We start from the raw sequence: 17,132 nt of genomic DNA, 5'->3' as shown, positions 1-17,132 counted from the left end.
GTTTTGGCAGATGTCCATTTGAGGTTCTATCCTGTGCTCCCAAGACAGTGGTCCTGGCTTCACCAGCTTCATCCTCACGGATCTTACAGGCTGATCACGCCCCCATAGAGGGGCCCAGATGGAAGCCTGAATGTACAGTGGATTACGTTACAGGAGAGGAACAGTGAGCTTGAGGGAGCCATCTCTTTTATATCAAGCAATAAGCAAGCCTTTTCTTTGTCCCAGAAGGAGACATCAGGGTTGTGTGCTACAAACACTAACTTGAGAAATGGGCCATAAAAGGGCTGTCAGGGCCTTGCTTCGAAGTTCAAAAACCTGTGGATCCTACTTTCTCTCAGTTATCTTGACAATATGTCATAGAAACCTTAAGTTCCAATTTGGACAAATTATCTTCACCCATACTTGCTTCTTTCTCTGTTTTCCTTTTCACGGAGGCACTGAGTCATTCTCAACATTTTCCTCATCCACCAGGTCATCAGATTTTTTTTAGTTCTACCTCTTAAATATCTCTTATGTTTCGCCCTCTGCACATCACTGACTTGGGTTCTACCCTCGTTATAAAAAGGTCAGAATTAAATAGACAATTGCAATAGGCTCTAACCTGGCATCCCTGCCCCCACTTCCACCTCCTGCAAACCAGTATCCTAAAATGCAGAACTGTTCATGTAACTCCTGTGTTGAACACTCTTCACTCATTAAGCCTTCCAGGTAAAATCCAAGCTCCTTATCCCGGTCCACCTACTTCTCCAGCTCCATCTACTGACATTTCCTGTAAGCTTTCTTACAGACATTTTATTAAGAATTGCTTGCTGGTAAGCATGCACCTCTTGCCACTTTTAGACCCAGTATCATTTAAAACGTAGCATTCCTTGGCATGTGGTAGGCATGTAATATATGTATGCAGCATAAATACTTATTGAGTGGCTGAAAGTAAAAATAGGCTTAGCTTAAATGCAAGAAGGGTTTGACTTGGGGAATTATTTAGTTCCACCTTCTCTCTGTGTACTCCCTTTAACCAGTTATAATGATGGAGCTCTTTTGACAGACATTGGATGATAATTTAGCTAAATGAAAACACAAAAAGAGGGTACGGATATTGCTTATATCTACTTTGAAGACAACCCCAAACTCGCCACCTACTAATAACTGTAATTCTCTTGTTAAATTAAACAACTCTACTACAAATACCGACAAATCAAATTAATTTTACTTTTCTAAGGAACCAGTGAGTCATGAGTCATTACAATACTCCTCGCCTTTTTTGTTATAGTGGAAAAAGATAAAAGCACGGCACGTCAAGTGGCTATCTAAAACTACTGTCCTGTCTTCTAACCCTTAAAACACACCCATGTTAACTTTAAATTACGTCTCTGGCAAAATGTATAACAAAAGCATTCACCCATCTCATTAATTCTGTGACTCTGTCAGCAATAGTCTGAACTTTTAAAAAAATTTATTTTATTAAAGTATAGTTGACTTACAATGTTAATTTTTGCTGTACAGCAAAGTGCTTCCATTATACATATATATGTGTGTGTGTGTGTGTGTGTGTGTATACACACACACACACACACACGCGCGCACACACATTCTTTTTCATATTCTTTTCCATTATGGTTTATCACAGGATATTGAATATAGTTCCCTGTGCTATACAGTAGGATATCGTTGTTTATCCATCCTATAAATAACAGTTTGCATCTGCTAATCCCAAACTCCCACTCCACCCCTCCCCCGGTTCCTCCCTTCCCCCTTGGCAACGACAAGTCTGATCTCTGTGTCTGTGAGTCTGTTTCGTAGATAAGTTCACTTGTGTCATATTTTAGATTCCGCAGATAAGTGATATTTGTCTGTCTCTTTCTGAAGGGTCTCTTTCTGAAGGGTCTGAGCTTTTATATCATGCCTGAGGCAGGCTTAGGCTCTAGGCCGCTTAGTCAGTAGTAACGCTTCTGAGTGGTCACAAGTTGGTCCACTTCACTAAATGGTGTTTAAGACCCAAGTCTCTTGTTTACATGCTTGGACACATCTTTGACTATAATGGAAATGAGAGTTCCCCTTCCGTAAGCTCTTGAAGCCACCTTATTACAATATGCAATTGTAACTGGAACCTGCCTGATGAGCTGAAGTCTTGTACCGCTTCCTGGCAGAGCTCTTCTTCTCCCTCTGGGGGAGTCAGAAAAGCAGCAACATCTCCACCCTGGACAGAACTCACAGTGGTACCCAAAGGCTGAACCATCTGCCAAGCCTTGGTTCTCTGTTGGGCCAGGCCTGCTGCACTGCTTGCTGTCGGAGCCTGGCAGAGGTGTGTCTACTCCACGGTCACAGACGATGACCATGCAGGAACACACCATTTGTGGTCGGCAGAGCATAGGCTGCAATATTCAGTCTCAAGAAATATTTCCACAGACTCTTAGTTTTCCATCCTCATGTAGCCAGCCCTAAAACATCGTCAAAGTAGCAGTCACTGGCAAGTCCTGTCTGGCTCCTTGTAGACTTGTTGATCCAGTAGCAACTGCTGGAGACTGCTCAAAGTGCCCTTTCTTTATGACTCCAGCTTTGGACATGGGAACAGGTGCCTTACAGCACCTTGACTAGGCTTAGTCTGGCCTGCCCTTGCCACCTCTTGCTGGTTCCTGATGTGCTGCCTGCCCTCTGTGGTTCATTTTCCTTAATAAACCTGGATCCTTAACTGCGTGATGGCCTCAGGACACCACTCAGTGTTGGCAATTAATGTGGACCTGTTCTCTGCTAAACTCTCCTCAGTAATTCCATTTGGCTCCAGTTACCATCCAGGCTGTTAACAGATCACCCCTTCCTGGAGAGACCGTTTCCACTCAGCCATGAGCTTCATTATTTATATTTTTCTTAAATAATACAATCATCATCCTAGTTAATATTTTTTTTGGACACACCTTTGACTATAATGGAAATGAGAGTTCCCCTTCTGCTCTCTTTCCTCCTATACCTCTTCAAGCCCTTAAAACACATCCATATGTTATTTCATCACAGAAGGAATTCCCTGTGACTTCTCTTTATAAAATATTCTGATCCCGTCTACATACACCTTTGGGTTTGTTGTTTTCAAGTTCTGGATTGTGTTTCTACTGGGACTGCTTCCCAAGATCCCTTTTTAGAAGTATAAGAGCATCTTTCTAGTGACCTTTTAAGTCTAACTGGCTCGACTTGCCTTGGACCAGCCTTAATTTGAATGCCTTCAGGTAGAATCTTTACATGCTCAAAATGCTCCCAGTAATTTCCTATATTCTTTTATCTGGCCAACTTTGTTAATTTATTTAAACTAGCTAAATATCTATCCTGTAACCAGTTCCAGTCCTGGGAACACCTGCCAAACCATCTAAGTTGTCCTTTGTCCCTCCCTACCTACCCTTTGTCCTTCTGACAGAGTCCTTATCATCTAATGGAAACAGTATCCTTAACTCTTTGTCCAATGTGCTAGTCCTTATTTAAGGCCTATCTTAAGTGAGAAATTTCCCTCCAATGAGATTCCACTACCCTAATGATTCTACCATCCCATATATGCAGGTCTCTGATCATTAAATTTGATCTCCTATTAAATCATTCTCCATTTTGAGTCCTAATATCAAGTCTGGGAGAATATGAGTTAAATCTTTTTCTCTGTTTTTAAATTAAAAATACTAAAAGAGGGCTTCCCTCATGGCGCAGTGGTTGAGAGTCCGCCTGGCGATGCAGGGGACACGGGTTCGTGCCCCGGTCCGGGAGGATCCCACATGCCGCGGAGTGGCTGGGCCCGTGAGCCATGGCCGCTGAGCCTGCGCGTCCGGAGCCTGTGCTCCGCAACGGGAGAGGCCACAACAGTGAGAGGCCCGCGTACCGCCAAAGAATAATAATACTAATACTAAAAGAACTAAAAATAGTCGAGCCTCAATGTTTCACATACTGGCTTGTTGTACAATTCTTCATTTCTAGTTTCCAGAGAAAACGATTTACCAACCTTTGCTTTTTCTACCTTTTGCAGTTATATATAAGGACATAGACTTACTCACCTTAAACACTCCTAACAACAGTTCTATCTCACCTTCCCAATAGGCCCTGTTTCCCCACACACTCACACAAATTACTTGCATAGTATTATAAATGAGTCTGTATATGCTTTTCAGGAAATTTTTTCATATTTGAAATAAAAACTTTGTTAAAGTAGCTAAAGTCAAATAGTTGTTGCTAACAGTTTTATCAAAACATGGATTAAAAACGTAAGATAATTGCACAAAATGTGCCACTTTTGCAAAGAGCTACTTAGTTTGCTGGGAGCAGTAGCTAGGAGGCTAAGTTTTAGAATTACTTTTCTACTCTTGGGCAAATAGATCAATCACTTATAAAAGTTGATCTTCAGTTATAAATGGACGTGATGACCTCTTTTATAGAGTTTAAAAGACCTGGTGGCTTTTGTTGGAATGCACAGAAACTACATAAACACCTATATGTTTTTGTTTTTCAACTTTATAGGAAATTAATGTGTTGACAGTCGCATTGGTCAACCAAGACCGAGAGAACAATATTGAGAAAAGAAGCCAAGGCTTAAAATCAGAGAAAGAAGCTCTGCTGATCGGTAAGGAACTTCTGTTTTCCTCATCTGTTCTCTCGTAGGTAATAATTCACTTACACAGTATTTAAGTAATTCACCTCCAACTTGTTAATGATTTAAAAGCTTTGTCAGAGGTAGGATTAACTTCATCAGGATTGTATTACACACATTTCAAATTAGGGGCATGCAAGCCAGTGGGGACTTTGCTCTTCTGTAACTATGTATATCAGTTGGTTATCCAACATAAAACTGAGTACAAGGAAAACAGATTAACTTGCATTTCACATGTTATAAATCTGAATTTCAAAATGTGGACACAACGGGATGCCAGGTTGGGTTCAGTGCAAAAGTTCCACCCCAAGCCAGATCCCCAGGCTCGGGAGCGGCCACGTCCTGAGGTCAGTCCCAAGGCCAAACCTGAAATGCTGATGATACAGGGACATCTAGACTACAGTGCTAGGCCAATCGAGGACAGTCTAGCCAGGCTTCCCTGCCCAAGTCTGGACTCATTTATCCAAGATAAATAAGACGAGCTGGCCCCTAAGGAAGGGGAAAGAAGCAGCAAGGAAGTTGCTGTTCACCTAAACATGTTCAGTTGCCCCACGAAATATATCTAAGTTGGCTTTTTCTTTGTCAGGACCAGAGAAAGCTCTAAATATTCTCTCTTTTCTTATTTATTTATCTTTTATTGAAGTATAGTTGAATTACAATGTTGTGTTAATTACTGCTGTACAGAAAAGTGACTCAGTTATACATATATGTATACATTCTTTTTCATATTCTTTTCCATTCTGGTTTATCACAGGATATTGAATATAGTCCCCTGTGCTGTACAGTAGAACCTTGTTGTTTATCCATCCTGTATATACCGGTTTGCATCTGCTAACCCCAGACTCCCAATCCAACCCTGTCCCCACTTGATAGTGATCAGTGTATACAAAAGCAGTACTTAGTCTCATAAGGAAGTCTTCTAGTGGGGCTGTGGTGGTACCGTGCCTGGGACCCCACCTTCGAAGCCTGTATATTTAAGGCTGTCTCCAGAGTTCTCAAATCCAGAGAAGGAGAAGCCACCAGCTTCACTCCCTGATGCACAGCATTGATTCAAGCTGCACCTTGGCACTGACCCCAGTGTTAGCGTCCAAGTTTAGCCTGGCTCCTCTATGGCATGATTAAGAGTGAGGAACGAGGCTGTTGTACACATGAGACAAACTGTTCTTCTGTGGTTCGTTACCTGGCAGAAGTACCGCCTGGTTGCAGTTTCTAAATATTGCATATGCACTCACCTCAAAATGACAGGTACATCAGGTCCTGTAGAAGCTGGCACAGGAGGAATTAAATTCAAAAGATAGTCCCAACTTCATCCATCATCTATAGATTTTTTCAACTACAAGGTTATTGAATATGACATCAACTTAGAGCTACTCCAAGGAAAACCAATTATTTTTTTCCCTCTGTGATGATATACAGCTGTGATAACATGCCGTGCACAAATTTCATAAGACATGCTGATGTGCTATCAGTTCCAGGAACCCAAAATGAACCTGTATGTAGTTAGCAACTGGATTTTTCTCCTATTGGAAAATGTGTCAAACTCTGACAACTGTTTCTCTTTCGCTCAGTGTGACAAAGTTGTGATTTCCCCCATGATACTTTCAGGGTATGAACAGAGCACGTAATTAATGATCAGCAGTAAACTCTCCCTCTTTAAGTCTGAATAATATAGACCACTTGACGGTAAAAAAATGGAAATAGGTATCCATTTTCTTTATTTCCTTCCTCTCACAATAGACTGCTGCTTCTCCTTTTATGTTCTACTTGGAGAACATAGTTCATTTACAATATCTGCTAAATAGTTACTGTATATATAGATAGATGGATAGATTATATATATATGCACACTATGTTATTTTACATATATAAATTTATTTACAGTATTTATATTATATATAAATTACTATAGGTGTAGACACGCACACACATACACATACACACACACACACACACACACACACACACACACACAGAGGTCTTCCTCAATTTATGATGGGGTTACATGCCGATAAACGCATCATAAGTTTAAAATATGTAAGTCAAAAATGCATTTAATACACCTAACCTACCAAACATCGTAGCTTAGCTCAGCCTACCTTAAACATGCTCAGAATACTTATTAGCTAACAGTTGGGCAACATCTAACACAAAGCCTGTTTTATAATAAAGTGCTGAATATCTCATGTAATTTATTAACTACCCTCCTGAAAGTTAAAAACAGAATTGGTTGTGTGGGTCCAGAACGGTGTGTCGGTTGTTCACCCTCATGATCGTGTTGCTAACCGGGAACTTCGTCTCAATACCGCCGTCCAGCATCAGAATATGATACTGCATGTCACTAGGTGGGGAAAAGATCAAAATTCAAAATTTGAACTATGGTTTCTACTAAATGTGTACTGCTCTCGCACCATCATAAAGTCAAAAAAATCGTTAAGTTGAACCGTTGTAAGTTGGGGACCATGTGTACACACACACACACACACACACACACACACACACGACACAAACATTTCTTTTCAATCAGCCACCTCACAAGTTTTAAAACAATATGCTTTACACACTGTAGGTTAATGGGAGTAAATACGAGGGTTACGTTTATAACATGTCAACTCTGCTGAGGTCTCTAATACTAGAAAAAACTTAAAAATTGGTAAATTCAACTTTGTTTGGAATTAAAAATTTAGTAAGTCGGGATCTTCAATAAAAATTAGGTACAGCCAACTCCAAATTTTCCAGGCCTTTTCTCTCACTTTTGGTCTCTTAAACGGGTCCCTCAGATTAGCATTTGAAAGTTCAGCATTGAACAAAAGAAAAACAGCATGTGACACTCAATTTGAATGAATATATGAGACTGTTTAGGTAGAAGGGAGGCTGGAGACTTAAGGTTTGGTTAAATTTAGGAATTTAATTTTCCCTCCATGTCTCCATTACCTCTCCACCACAATATTTTATTTTACTCTGTTTAATGGAAGTTTTATTACAGATGTGACTTCCTGCCCAAACCCTACCCCCAAATTCCTAGGTACTTACACTGTTTTGTAGTCAGAGAGAGTAATCATTCAAAAGAATGCCAGGGTAGAGAAGAGTTTCCAAGACTGGATAAACGGATCTTGCCGAAGGGTGCAGTTGTCCCCGCCGTTAAACGTGCCTCTCTGCTAATTGAGTTTGGCCGTTCATGTTTTGTAGAAATCTAAATGTTGGGACCATAAAGACCTCTCCTGCAGCTTCTGGAATCCAGATAAGGACTGTGATAGAGACGGAATGACAGAATATGGGTCCAAGACTGCTCTGGACCAGGCTAGAGAGAGAAGGGAGTTTCTGGTGCTGGGTCTACTCTTTTCTGAAGAACACTTGTGGGGAGAATGATTCTGGGAGCCCCCTGGACTTCTGATACATCTGGAGGGGTCAGGAATACTCTGCAATTTCCCTGGAATCTTCCCTTGGAATAACTAAACCCATATATAGGATACAGTAGGCCTGCTCTAAGTCACTCTAAAAGGCTAGGAGCACAGCAGAAAATCTCCCTTGTATTGGAAATGCATATTGGCAAAATCTTCAGCACATGTAGATGCCTATATATGTGCTATACGCAAATATATTCAGGTAACCCCCTGTTGGGACACACAGATGTTATATAAAAAATGCACAGTGGCACAAATCTTGATTGCCTGGAAGAGAAAAGGGGAGTGAAAGCTAAGCTATTCAAATGGATTTCATCTACAGAACACATAAAACTGAGGCTAGAGCTTCCTAAATAATGAGCAATCCTAGTTATTTGTGACATTAATTGATCTGGGCAAAAGAGTATATTCTTTCCAGAGATTCTCACGACCGTTTTATAAAATTGGTGTCTTTAAGACATATAAATTTTATATACATTACAGAAGATCAATGGAATTTCATCAGTAACACTACTTGGAGCTTTGCAGATTCCGATCCTGAGTCCCTTGGGAGACCCACCATGCTACCAAACTTTCTGCTTGACAGCGAACATAGCGTCAAGTGCTATGTTCCAACTCAACTGAAGTAGCTAGGCCCTTAGGAAGCACTTCATTATTGATTGCTAGATTATTTATTATGCAATCAATCCTTGTGAAGACAGGTTGGCATATAATTGAACCTAAAAGAATTACATTTTTATGGGAGTTTTGGAGGGTAGCGTTTTATATCTCAACACTGTATGGTAACCACACACTAGGTCAGCTTGACGTTGCCTAGTGTCTATGCCAGAGCTCCTGGTTCCTTCCACATGTGCCCTACATGTTGGATTTGGCACGCGTTGGACTTGTGTGGGAGAGGATGAGTCAGTACTTCTGGTTTAGGACCAAAGCTTTGGAGCTGTGTTTGGTTGGAAACTCCTGGCTATTGTTACGAAGGAGAATGGATCAGAATTTTTTATTGACAGGCAAATAGCTCTGAGGAGATGCTGACAGTCTAACCCTGGGTCTGTATCACTCCAGCTTCTCTTGCTCTTTAATTAATTCCAACACAACACATTTCCAGTCCCAGCAGCCCTGACAGGCACCCCGTCAATGCTGGTCATCATTGTAAATCCCATCCCAATATAGTCAAAACCTTCTCAACAACTCTGTTTATAAAGTTGCTGTTCCAGACTCCCCCAGGCCCCGGAGAACCATCCTCACATTCTTAACGATCAGGCAAGCTTCTTCACGTACCATCGTGACTCCTCTGCGGATCAGGACATACATATTATGGGGAACCAAGATGACTGTTCACATCAAGCCCCTCCCCTCCTACCACCACCACCACCATTTCCATCACTCTCACCATTTAACCCATCTCCTCACAGCCAGCCTATATCTGAATTGGAAATGTCCCCCCTTATACATGGGTGTTAGGAAGCAGATGAAGGAGATGTAGAGAAAACACTTAAAGAAGGTTGAGTGGCGACTTTTTGGTGTTTTCAGTGAATAGAGTTGAGGCTATATTTAGTCTGCACCTGAGAAAAGTAATCTGGGGAGTGTGTTCTTGTCTGAAAGCTACTGACCATAAAGAATGAGTCATTGACCTAAATCTTGTTTCCAAGATGCAAATGTCCATATCAGTAAATCAGCAAACATTTGTCAAGAGCCTACTCTAAAAATTACCAGCCTTCATTGTGGAAAAGAATCATCTGGGCAGCCTGTTTAAAAGACAGAATCTTTGTCCTCACACACAGAGATTCTGTGTATTGTAAAACTAACATCCAAGGTGATACTGAAGCAGTCACCTCTGGGACTGTGTTTTGGGAGCTAGTGGCCTGCCATGTACCAGGATGTATCTTAGCGGACGGTGGTGATAAGGTGATCTCTTCCCTCAAGAATTTTATAGACTAGTGAGAAAGAAAGTAGTTAATGACCATGAAACTAAAATCAGAAATACAGAGAAGGAGCTATTTCTGCTGCAGATGCCTTGTGGGAAGAAAGGACAGTTGAGGGAGCCCTAAAGGATGAATAGAGTTTCCTCTGGTTAGATGGGGAGTTGTCAAGGCCATTTCAGATACAAGGAACAATTTACTGAAAGGCCCAAATACAGTCTCAGGAGTTTAGTTAAAATAAGACAGAAAGACAGATATTTTTTAAAAAACTAAAAACCTAACTGTACAAGATCAGGTATTATAATCATCGAATAAGTAGGAAAAACTGCTTTTTGGAAAATTAAAGGTTTTTAGAATCCCAAGGCACTTAGAAACATCAGACCAAACCACAAGTGTTTGATCCCTCTTCTGCTACCCACTCCCACTCTTGTCTCTCTCCACTTCTCATAAATGCTTTGTCACTCTGCAGCCACCCACAGACAACTGTCCCCTAGTGGCTTAGTGGGAGACCCAGATTTCACATAACCCCTCCCTGATGGCTCTCAACTTCTGGTCAGCCCTCTGTAGTTTTCCAGCTAATATGGCTGTGTCTAGAGACATCTATTCCTCTGCAGAGCTGAGATTACTGGAAACAGATCCAAAAGAATCTTGCTGTGATTTATGTCAGAGTGTTCTGCCTGTGTTTTCCTCTAGGAGTTTTATGGTATCCAGTCTTACAGTTAGTCTTTAACCCATTTTAAGTTTATTTTTGTGTATGGTGTTGGAGAATGTTCTAATTTCATTCTTTTACATGTCAATGTCCAGCTTTCCCAGCACCACTTGTAAAAGAGACTGTCTTTTCTCCACTGTATATTCTTACCTCCTTTGTCATAGATTAATTGGCCTTAAGTGTGTGGGTTTACTTCTGGGCTTTCTATCCTGTTCCATTGATCTGTATATCTGTTTTTGTGCCAGTATCAATACAATTTTAAGAATAAGAGTCCATAAGAGAAAAAGAAATCTGTATATTATGTTGAGATATGTTCCCTCTGTGCCCACTTTCAGGAGAGTTTTTATCCTAAATGGATGTTGAATTTTATCAAAAGCTTTTTCTGCATCTATTGAGATGACCACATGGTTTGTAGTTTTCAGTTTGTTAATGTGGTGCATCACACTGACTGATTTGCGGATACTGGAGAATCCTTGCGTCCCTGGGATAAATCCCACTTGATCCTGGTGTGTGATGCTTTTAATGAGCTGTTAGAGTTGATTTAGTAGTATTTTGTTGAGGACTTCTATATCTATGTTCATCAGTGATAGTGGCCTGTAGTTTTCTTTTTTGGTAAAATATCTTTGTCTGGTTTTGGTATCAGGGTGATAGTGATGGTGGCCTCGTAGAATGAGTTCAGAAATGTTCCTTCCTCTGCAATTTTTTGTAATAGTTTCAGAAGGACAGCTGTTAACTCTTCTCTAAATGTTTGGTAGAATTCGCCTGTGAAGCCATCTGGTCCTGGACTTTTGTTTGTTGGAAGTTTTTAAATTATTGATTCAATTTCAGTGCTGGTGATTGGTCTGTTCATATTTTCTGTTTCTTCCTGGTTCAGTCTTGGGAAATTGTACCTTTCTAAGAACTTGTCCATTTCTTCTAGGTTGTCCATTTTATTGGTGTATAGTTGCTCATACCAGTCTCCTATGATCCTCCGTATCTCTGTGGTGTCAGTTGTAACTTCTCCTTTTTCATTTCTGATTTTATTGACTTGGCACCCTCTCTCTTTTTTTCTTGATGAGTCTGGCTAAAGGTTTATCAATTTTGTTTATCTTTACAAAGAACCAGCTTTTTGTTTCATTGATCTTTTCTATTTTTTTCTAAGTCTCTATTTCATTTATTTCTACTCTGATCTTTATGATTTCTTTCCTTCTACTAATGCTGGGTTTTGTTTGTTCTTCTTGCTCTAATTGCTTTAGGTGTAAGGTTAGGTTGTTTATTTGAGATTTTTCTTGTTTCCTGATGTAAGCTTATCTCACTATAAATTTCCCTCTTAGAACTGCTTTTGCTGTGTCCCATAGGTTTTGGATCGTGGTGTTTTCGTTGTCATTTGTCTCTAGGTATATTTCTATTTCCTCTTTGATTTCTTCAGTGATCCATTGGTTGTTGCAAACACTTCTAATTGGTTTCCCAGTTTCCCTTTTGTCTATTCACCATACAGCAGCTTGAATGAAAATTTGAAAACATAATTCAGCTCATATCATGCCCCTGCTTAGAACCCTTCCATTGGTTTCCTGCTATGTTTAGAGCTTAATCCAGCCCCCTTAAACTGGGACCCTACGTGATCTGGCTCCCCACCTACCTCTAAACACATGCTACACCACTCTGAAGCCAAGTTTGTTCCTGCCACCCCATTTCCACCTCAGGTCCTTTGCACTCGCTGGTGCCTGTACCTGAGTCACCTTCCCCCAGGCTCTCTGTGGCTGACTCCTCTTCATCTGACACACGGACAAATTCACCTTCCTTGACCTCCTATAAAGCAGCCCTCCACCAAGCTTGAGGATACTCCCCTCTCCTGTCCTATTACCTGTTTTGTTTTCTGCAATATGCCCACCACTCTCTGAACATATCTCCTTTTTTAATCCTTGCATTTATCGTCTGTGTTGCTTACCTAGAATATAAGTTCTCCAAGAGCAGGAACCTTGTCGGTCTGGGCCATGCTGTGTCCCTAGGACCTTGGCATCTAATTGCTGCTAAGGAAATGAATCAGTAAAAATCTAGCACTACTTGGTTAATTTGAATGTCACTCCTTTGGTCTCGGTGACATCTAAACGTGAGAATAAACTAGATGATGTTGGCGGGAAAAGCTCAGAATGCCTTTATGTGCTTGTTGACTTACAGTTGTATTTTCCACTGTTGGGAAGCCCATTCTTCAGTGTGGAGACCTCGCTTCTCCATGGGACCAGCCAAGACCAATTCTTGAGTCATCCCTTTGGAGACCCACCCGTTCAGTAGTGGCTGAGTTCTCCACCCTCAGTTCCTAGTGTTCCTTTTACCCAGACTTTACAGTGTTTATGGTCTTCCAGAGAACCATAAATAGTTTCCAGTTCTGGGTTTGTAGCATTTTTCATTGGATTTTGAGTTACAACTATCCTTTTTTTTTTTTTTTTCCCCATTCTCAGGAAACATCCCAGTTCCTTTAAAGGAGCTTAAGCAGAGACTTTAGTTTGATTGTTTAGGAAGCTTCCCCGAAGCGAATCTGATCCAGAGCCCGGGCCTAGAAACTACATTTTCTCAGACGCCGTGACTGATGCTTCTGTGATGCCACTGGCATGGGCAGGATCAAGGGGGGGAGGAGGGGTGCAGTACTTGGAGGAGGATGACTAAGGGTGTTCCCATTTCCACTGCCTCTCTAGCGATACTGAAGAACTTGGTTGCCGTCCAGAGGAAGAGCTTGGAAAACCTTTATTTAACTACCTGCTTTGACCCCACATGTCTTTAGTGGCAACTGCTCAACTTTTATAAGGAAAAGCTAATGGCGTGTTAATATCAGCTCCCACCAAGATGGTTCTAAATACTCTCCTAGGGAAAAATACTCATGTCCGGATTAGGATTTCTCATCTGATTTTAGAAAGATATACAGAAACCACATGTGCATTTCCCCCTTAGCTTTATGAGCAAAAGTAGTTTCAATAAAAAGTTTCCATGTCCAAAATATCCAAGTTACTCTGTCCTGAATTCATAACAGGATGAGTTAAGGGCAGGAATCACTGATGAATAATTCCTCGAAGTTACCTGGTATTTGAAAGAGTACTACATCCTTGGTTAGTACCGGTAGCAATTTTTAAGGTTCTTATTTCTCCTGATTTGTCAATAATAGAACAGTAGAAATTTTAAAGAAGTACACTGGCCATTCTCGGTTCTAGAGGATAAATTCATTCAACACACATTTATTGTAACTGTATACTATATTCCTGCTACTGAACCAGAACACACAAATACTGTCTAAGGGCAGCGTTCCTTGCGGTTACAGACCCAAGATTAGGACTGTGGGACAGTAAACAGTGAGGGAGGCCATCATCACAAAGGCAAGAAAAGCGGCCACCCCAGGTCCTCCCACTTCTGGTATCCCTGAATTTCCTCCTTCATCTTCTTAGGTCAAGAGTTGTCTGGGCTTCCCTGGTGGTGCAGTGGTTGAGAGTCCGCCTGCCGATGCAGGGGACACGGGTTCGTGCCCCGGTCCGGGAAGATCCCACATGCCGCGGAGCGGCTGGGCCCGTGAGCCATGGCCGCTGAGCCTGCGCGTCCGGAGGCTGTGCTCCGCAACGGGAGAGGCCCCAAGAGGCCTACCTACGGCAAAAAAAAAAAGAGTTGTCAGCCACTCCCCCATAGCCCCCACCTCCATCCTCTTCTGAACCATCCTATTCATTCTTTTGGAGGCACTTAACTAACTTCCTGTCACACTCCCAGGGGCATTTATAGGAGAGGCTGCAGGTTAGCCAGGAGATGTTGATGATTCTTTGTCCTGTAGGGATACTAACATAAATGTTTTTCTCTATTTGCTGGGGCCCTGGGATACTTGTAAGGCTGCTCAAGCCCGTCTACCTTCTGAGATACCCCCTTGTCCCATGGGAAAAGCTCACACATTCTTGTCACCCAAAGGCTGCAGCACCTCACCGCCTCCCTGTGCTCGGCTGGCACAAAGCCAGATTAGTCAGTCTGCTGCCTAAGCGGAAGTCCAGCCAAGGAAAGGAATGTGCTTCGCCGCCTTGCAGGGCCCCCCCTCCCCAGTCTCTGCAAGCCGCTCTCTTGAGGCGCTCCCTGGGAGCATCGCATTTAAGAGAAGAGAAAAGCTTCTCACTGGGAACACCCTTGCCTTCTCACAAAGCCAGCCAGCACTGACTACTCCTCCCTTCCCCGTCCTCCTTTCCTCCTCATAGGGGGCAGGGGTCTGCCTACCGTTTGTTGGAGGCTCTCTGTGGAAAGCAGTAGACATAGCACCACTTGTCCTCGGCCTGGGACAGCAGGGAAAGCCCCACTCACCATCCTGAAATAGAAGCAGTTCCCCTTGGGAATTCCCTGGCAGTCCAGCGGGTTAGGACCCGGTGCTTTCACTCCTGAGGGCCCAGGTGCAATCCCTGGGCGGGGAACTAAGATCCCACAAGCCACGCAGCATGGCGAGGCCAAAAAAAAAAAAAAAAAAAATCAATGCCCCATAAGAATTCTGCCCCCTCTCTCCCACTTAAGGAATGCAAATGGAAATGTTATTTTTTTAAATACTTCTATTCTCATTTATTTTCTAAGTAAATCATTCATGGGATTCTGTACTTTAACTCTTACTGGTAACGCAGTTACTTATAGTGCCACCTCACGAGATTTGAGAATTTCAGACACAGGGAAGTAGTTGCCAGGTCTATACAGTTAAAACATAAATTAACAAAGTGGTAGGAGGGGGACAAAACAGTCCCACTTACGTATATTAAAAATGGCTATTTGCCACTTAAAGAGATTAAAACTACCATTGTTACCTTCTGTCATCACCATTATTTCATAAGAGAAGGACATTTTAACAAAAAACGAAGAACATAATCTCAGAATAAAACAGTAGTTCTTTATATTCCAGGGAAAAGGTCAATCTCTGAAGACTGGGGTTTTAACTTTATGGAGAAATGTAACTAATCGTCTCTGTGTTCTTCATTTCACTGTCCACCAAGAGAACCCACATAAAAGCAGCGTTCTGAGGCTAGGTCTCGAAAGTACTTGTGTAGGCTCTGGTTCTCTGCTCTCAGCCTAAGGATAAACTGAGAACTTTTCTTTAGAAACTGACACTCATCCAGGGCATCGCAGGCATCACACCAGAGATCAGGGGCCGTGAGACCCTATCCCAGGTCAATCCAAGGCCACCCTGCCATTCATAGCATGACGTAGTGCAGAACGATGTGCTCGGCCTATGCTTGCCCTGTGGGTCTGAAGCCTCTGACCTTTGGCTTTCGAGCACCAAAGCATCACAATAAACAGAACGTTGAGGCCTTATCCTCAAATTTGATTCATCTCAAAGCCTGTTTCAGAGAGAAGCCAGAAGTGTCCGTCGGAACCCAGTTTCTTAACACATATAAGGATACAGCCTATGGAGTTGACGTCCTCATTTTCACCATTTTGATTCTGGTTATAAGAGCAGGGAGGGTAGGAGGGTAGGAGGGTAATGCTTTTACGTCAGCCCCGACGCTACCGTTCAGCTTTTCATCCGTCAGTACAATGTTGACAGTTGAATTTCACGATGGAAAAGCCCTCTGATTTATAATCAGACTCCAGCCAAACCGTCCATTCCTGGGCCTTTTAAAATGATCTTGTAAATTACAGCAGCCAGAAGGAGAGAGCAGGCTGGCTCCCTTAAAACAACAGCGAGATCCAGGGGGAGACGGCAAGGATTTGTGCTTCCCTCAGTGGCAGTGAGGGGAAATAGGGATTAAATACTCTTTGTAACTAGCAGCTGTAATGATCAGGGGAATTTGACACAGCTGTAGGAGCCGTTTTCATACTGCAGAGTCTAGTGAGGGAAAGAAAAGGGATCATTTTATCCTTCCAATAACTACAATTTTATATTGGCAAATCAAGCATAAAATTGGTAGTTGAAATGCTTCCAGGAGTCTTTGTTTAGAAATACCTTCATTCATCCATGTGTTTTCTTAGAGTCTCGCTTTTCCAACTACTGTCGTTCCAGGAGACAGTGTTCTGTTGGCCGTGTTACCATTACCGTCTTCAAAATGTGCACTTATTGAATGCTTGTCGAGAGCCGTTAGAAAGGGCAAGACCACGACTCAGCCTGACAAAACTGTCCCTGGGGTCAGATGACGTTATTCACCTGAGACTTTTATTTGCCTCTCAATAATGTTCAGTGTTTGTCTTTTTAATTCAGGCATCATATCAACGTTTCTTCACGTCCACCCTTTTGGAGCCAATATAGAATATCTCTGGTCATACATGCAGCAGCTGGACTCCAAGGTAAATCCTTTTTCTCAACTTGCATTGCTAAAATGTAGCGTGTTGATTGCTGGCTGCAGGCCGAAGCTGCGTGAGCTGCGTTAGGGATGTAATAGCGTATGGAGGTTGATCTGTACTTCTTCACAAGAACTCAGTTTCCGGTAGAGAGTTGTCTTCTTTTCACTTGCTTTTGTCTCTGTAGAAAGAAAAGCAGTTATCGAAAATAACAGTTACTTTCAGCACATGCCAAATTC

General features: G+C 42.1%; 1 protein-coding gene and 1 long non-coding RNA gene across 9 annotated transcripts in view; one reads left to right on the top strand and one right to left on the bottom strand.

The window, feature by feature from the left end:
* ENOX1 (ecto-NOX disulfide-thiol exchanger 1) overlaps positions 1-17,132 on the top strand; it is a 604,516-nt gene that overhangs the window by 563,030 nt on the left and 24,354 nt on the right. For all 8 annotated transcript variants that reach the window (XM_067713986.1, XM_067713985.1, XM_067713979.1 and 5 more), the window contains 2 exons: positions 4,486-4,588; positions 16,814-16,899. In XM_067713986.1, the coding sequence (XP_067570087.1) occupies positions 4,486-4,588; positions 16,814-16,899 (189 nt within the window). The remainder of the gene's footprint in view (positions 1-4,485; positions 4,589-16,813; positions 16,900-17,132) is intronic.
* LOC137211480 (uncharacterized) overlaps positions 13,512-17,132 on the bottom strand; it is a 114,145-nt gene continuing 110,524 nt past the window's right edge. Inside the window, exons 4-5 of the long non-coding RNA XR_010937102.1 lie at positions 14,857-17,074; positions 13,512-14,247 (exon numbers count right to left, since the gene is read on the bottom strand). This is a non-coding gene — a long non-coding RNA (uncharacterized lncRNA). The remainder of the gene's footprint in view (positions 14,248-14,856; positions 17,075-17,132) is intronic.

This window comes from Pseudorca crassidens, chromosome 18, assembly GCF_039906515.1.
Source record: "Pseudorca crassidens isolate mPseCra1 chromosome 18, mPseCra1.hap1, whole genome shotgun sequence".
NCBI classification, from domain to species: domain Eukaryota; kingdom Metazoa; phylum Chordata; class Mammalia; order Artiodactyla; family Delphinidae; genus Pseudorca; species Pseudorca crassidens.
Note: the sequence above shows the minus strand (reverse complement) of the source record. Positions and strands in the feature narration are given on the sequence as shown.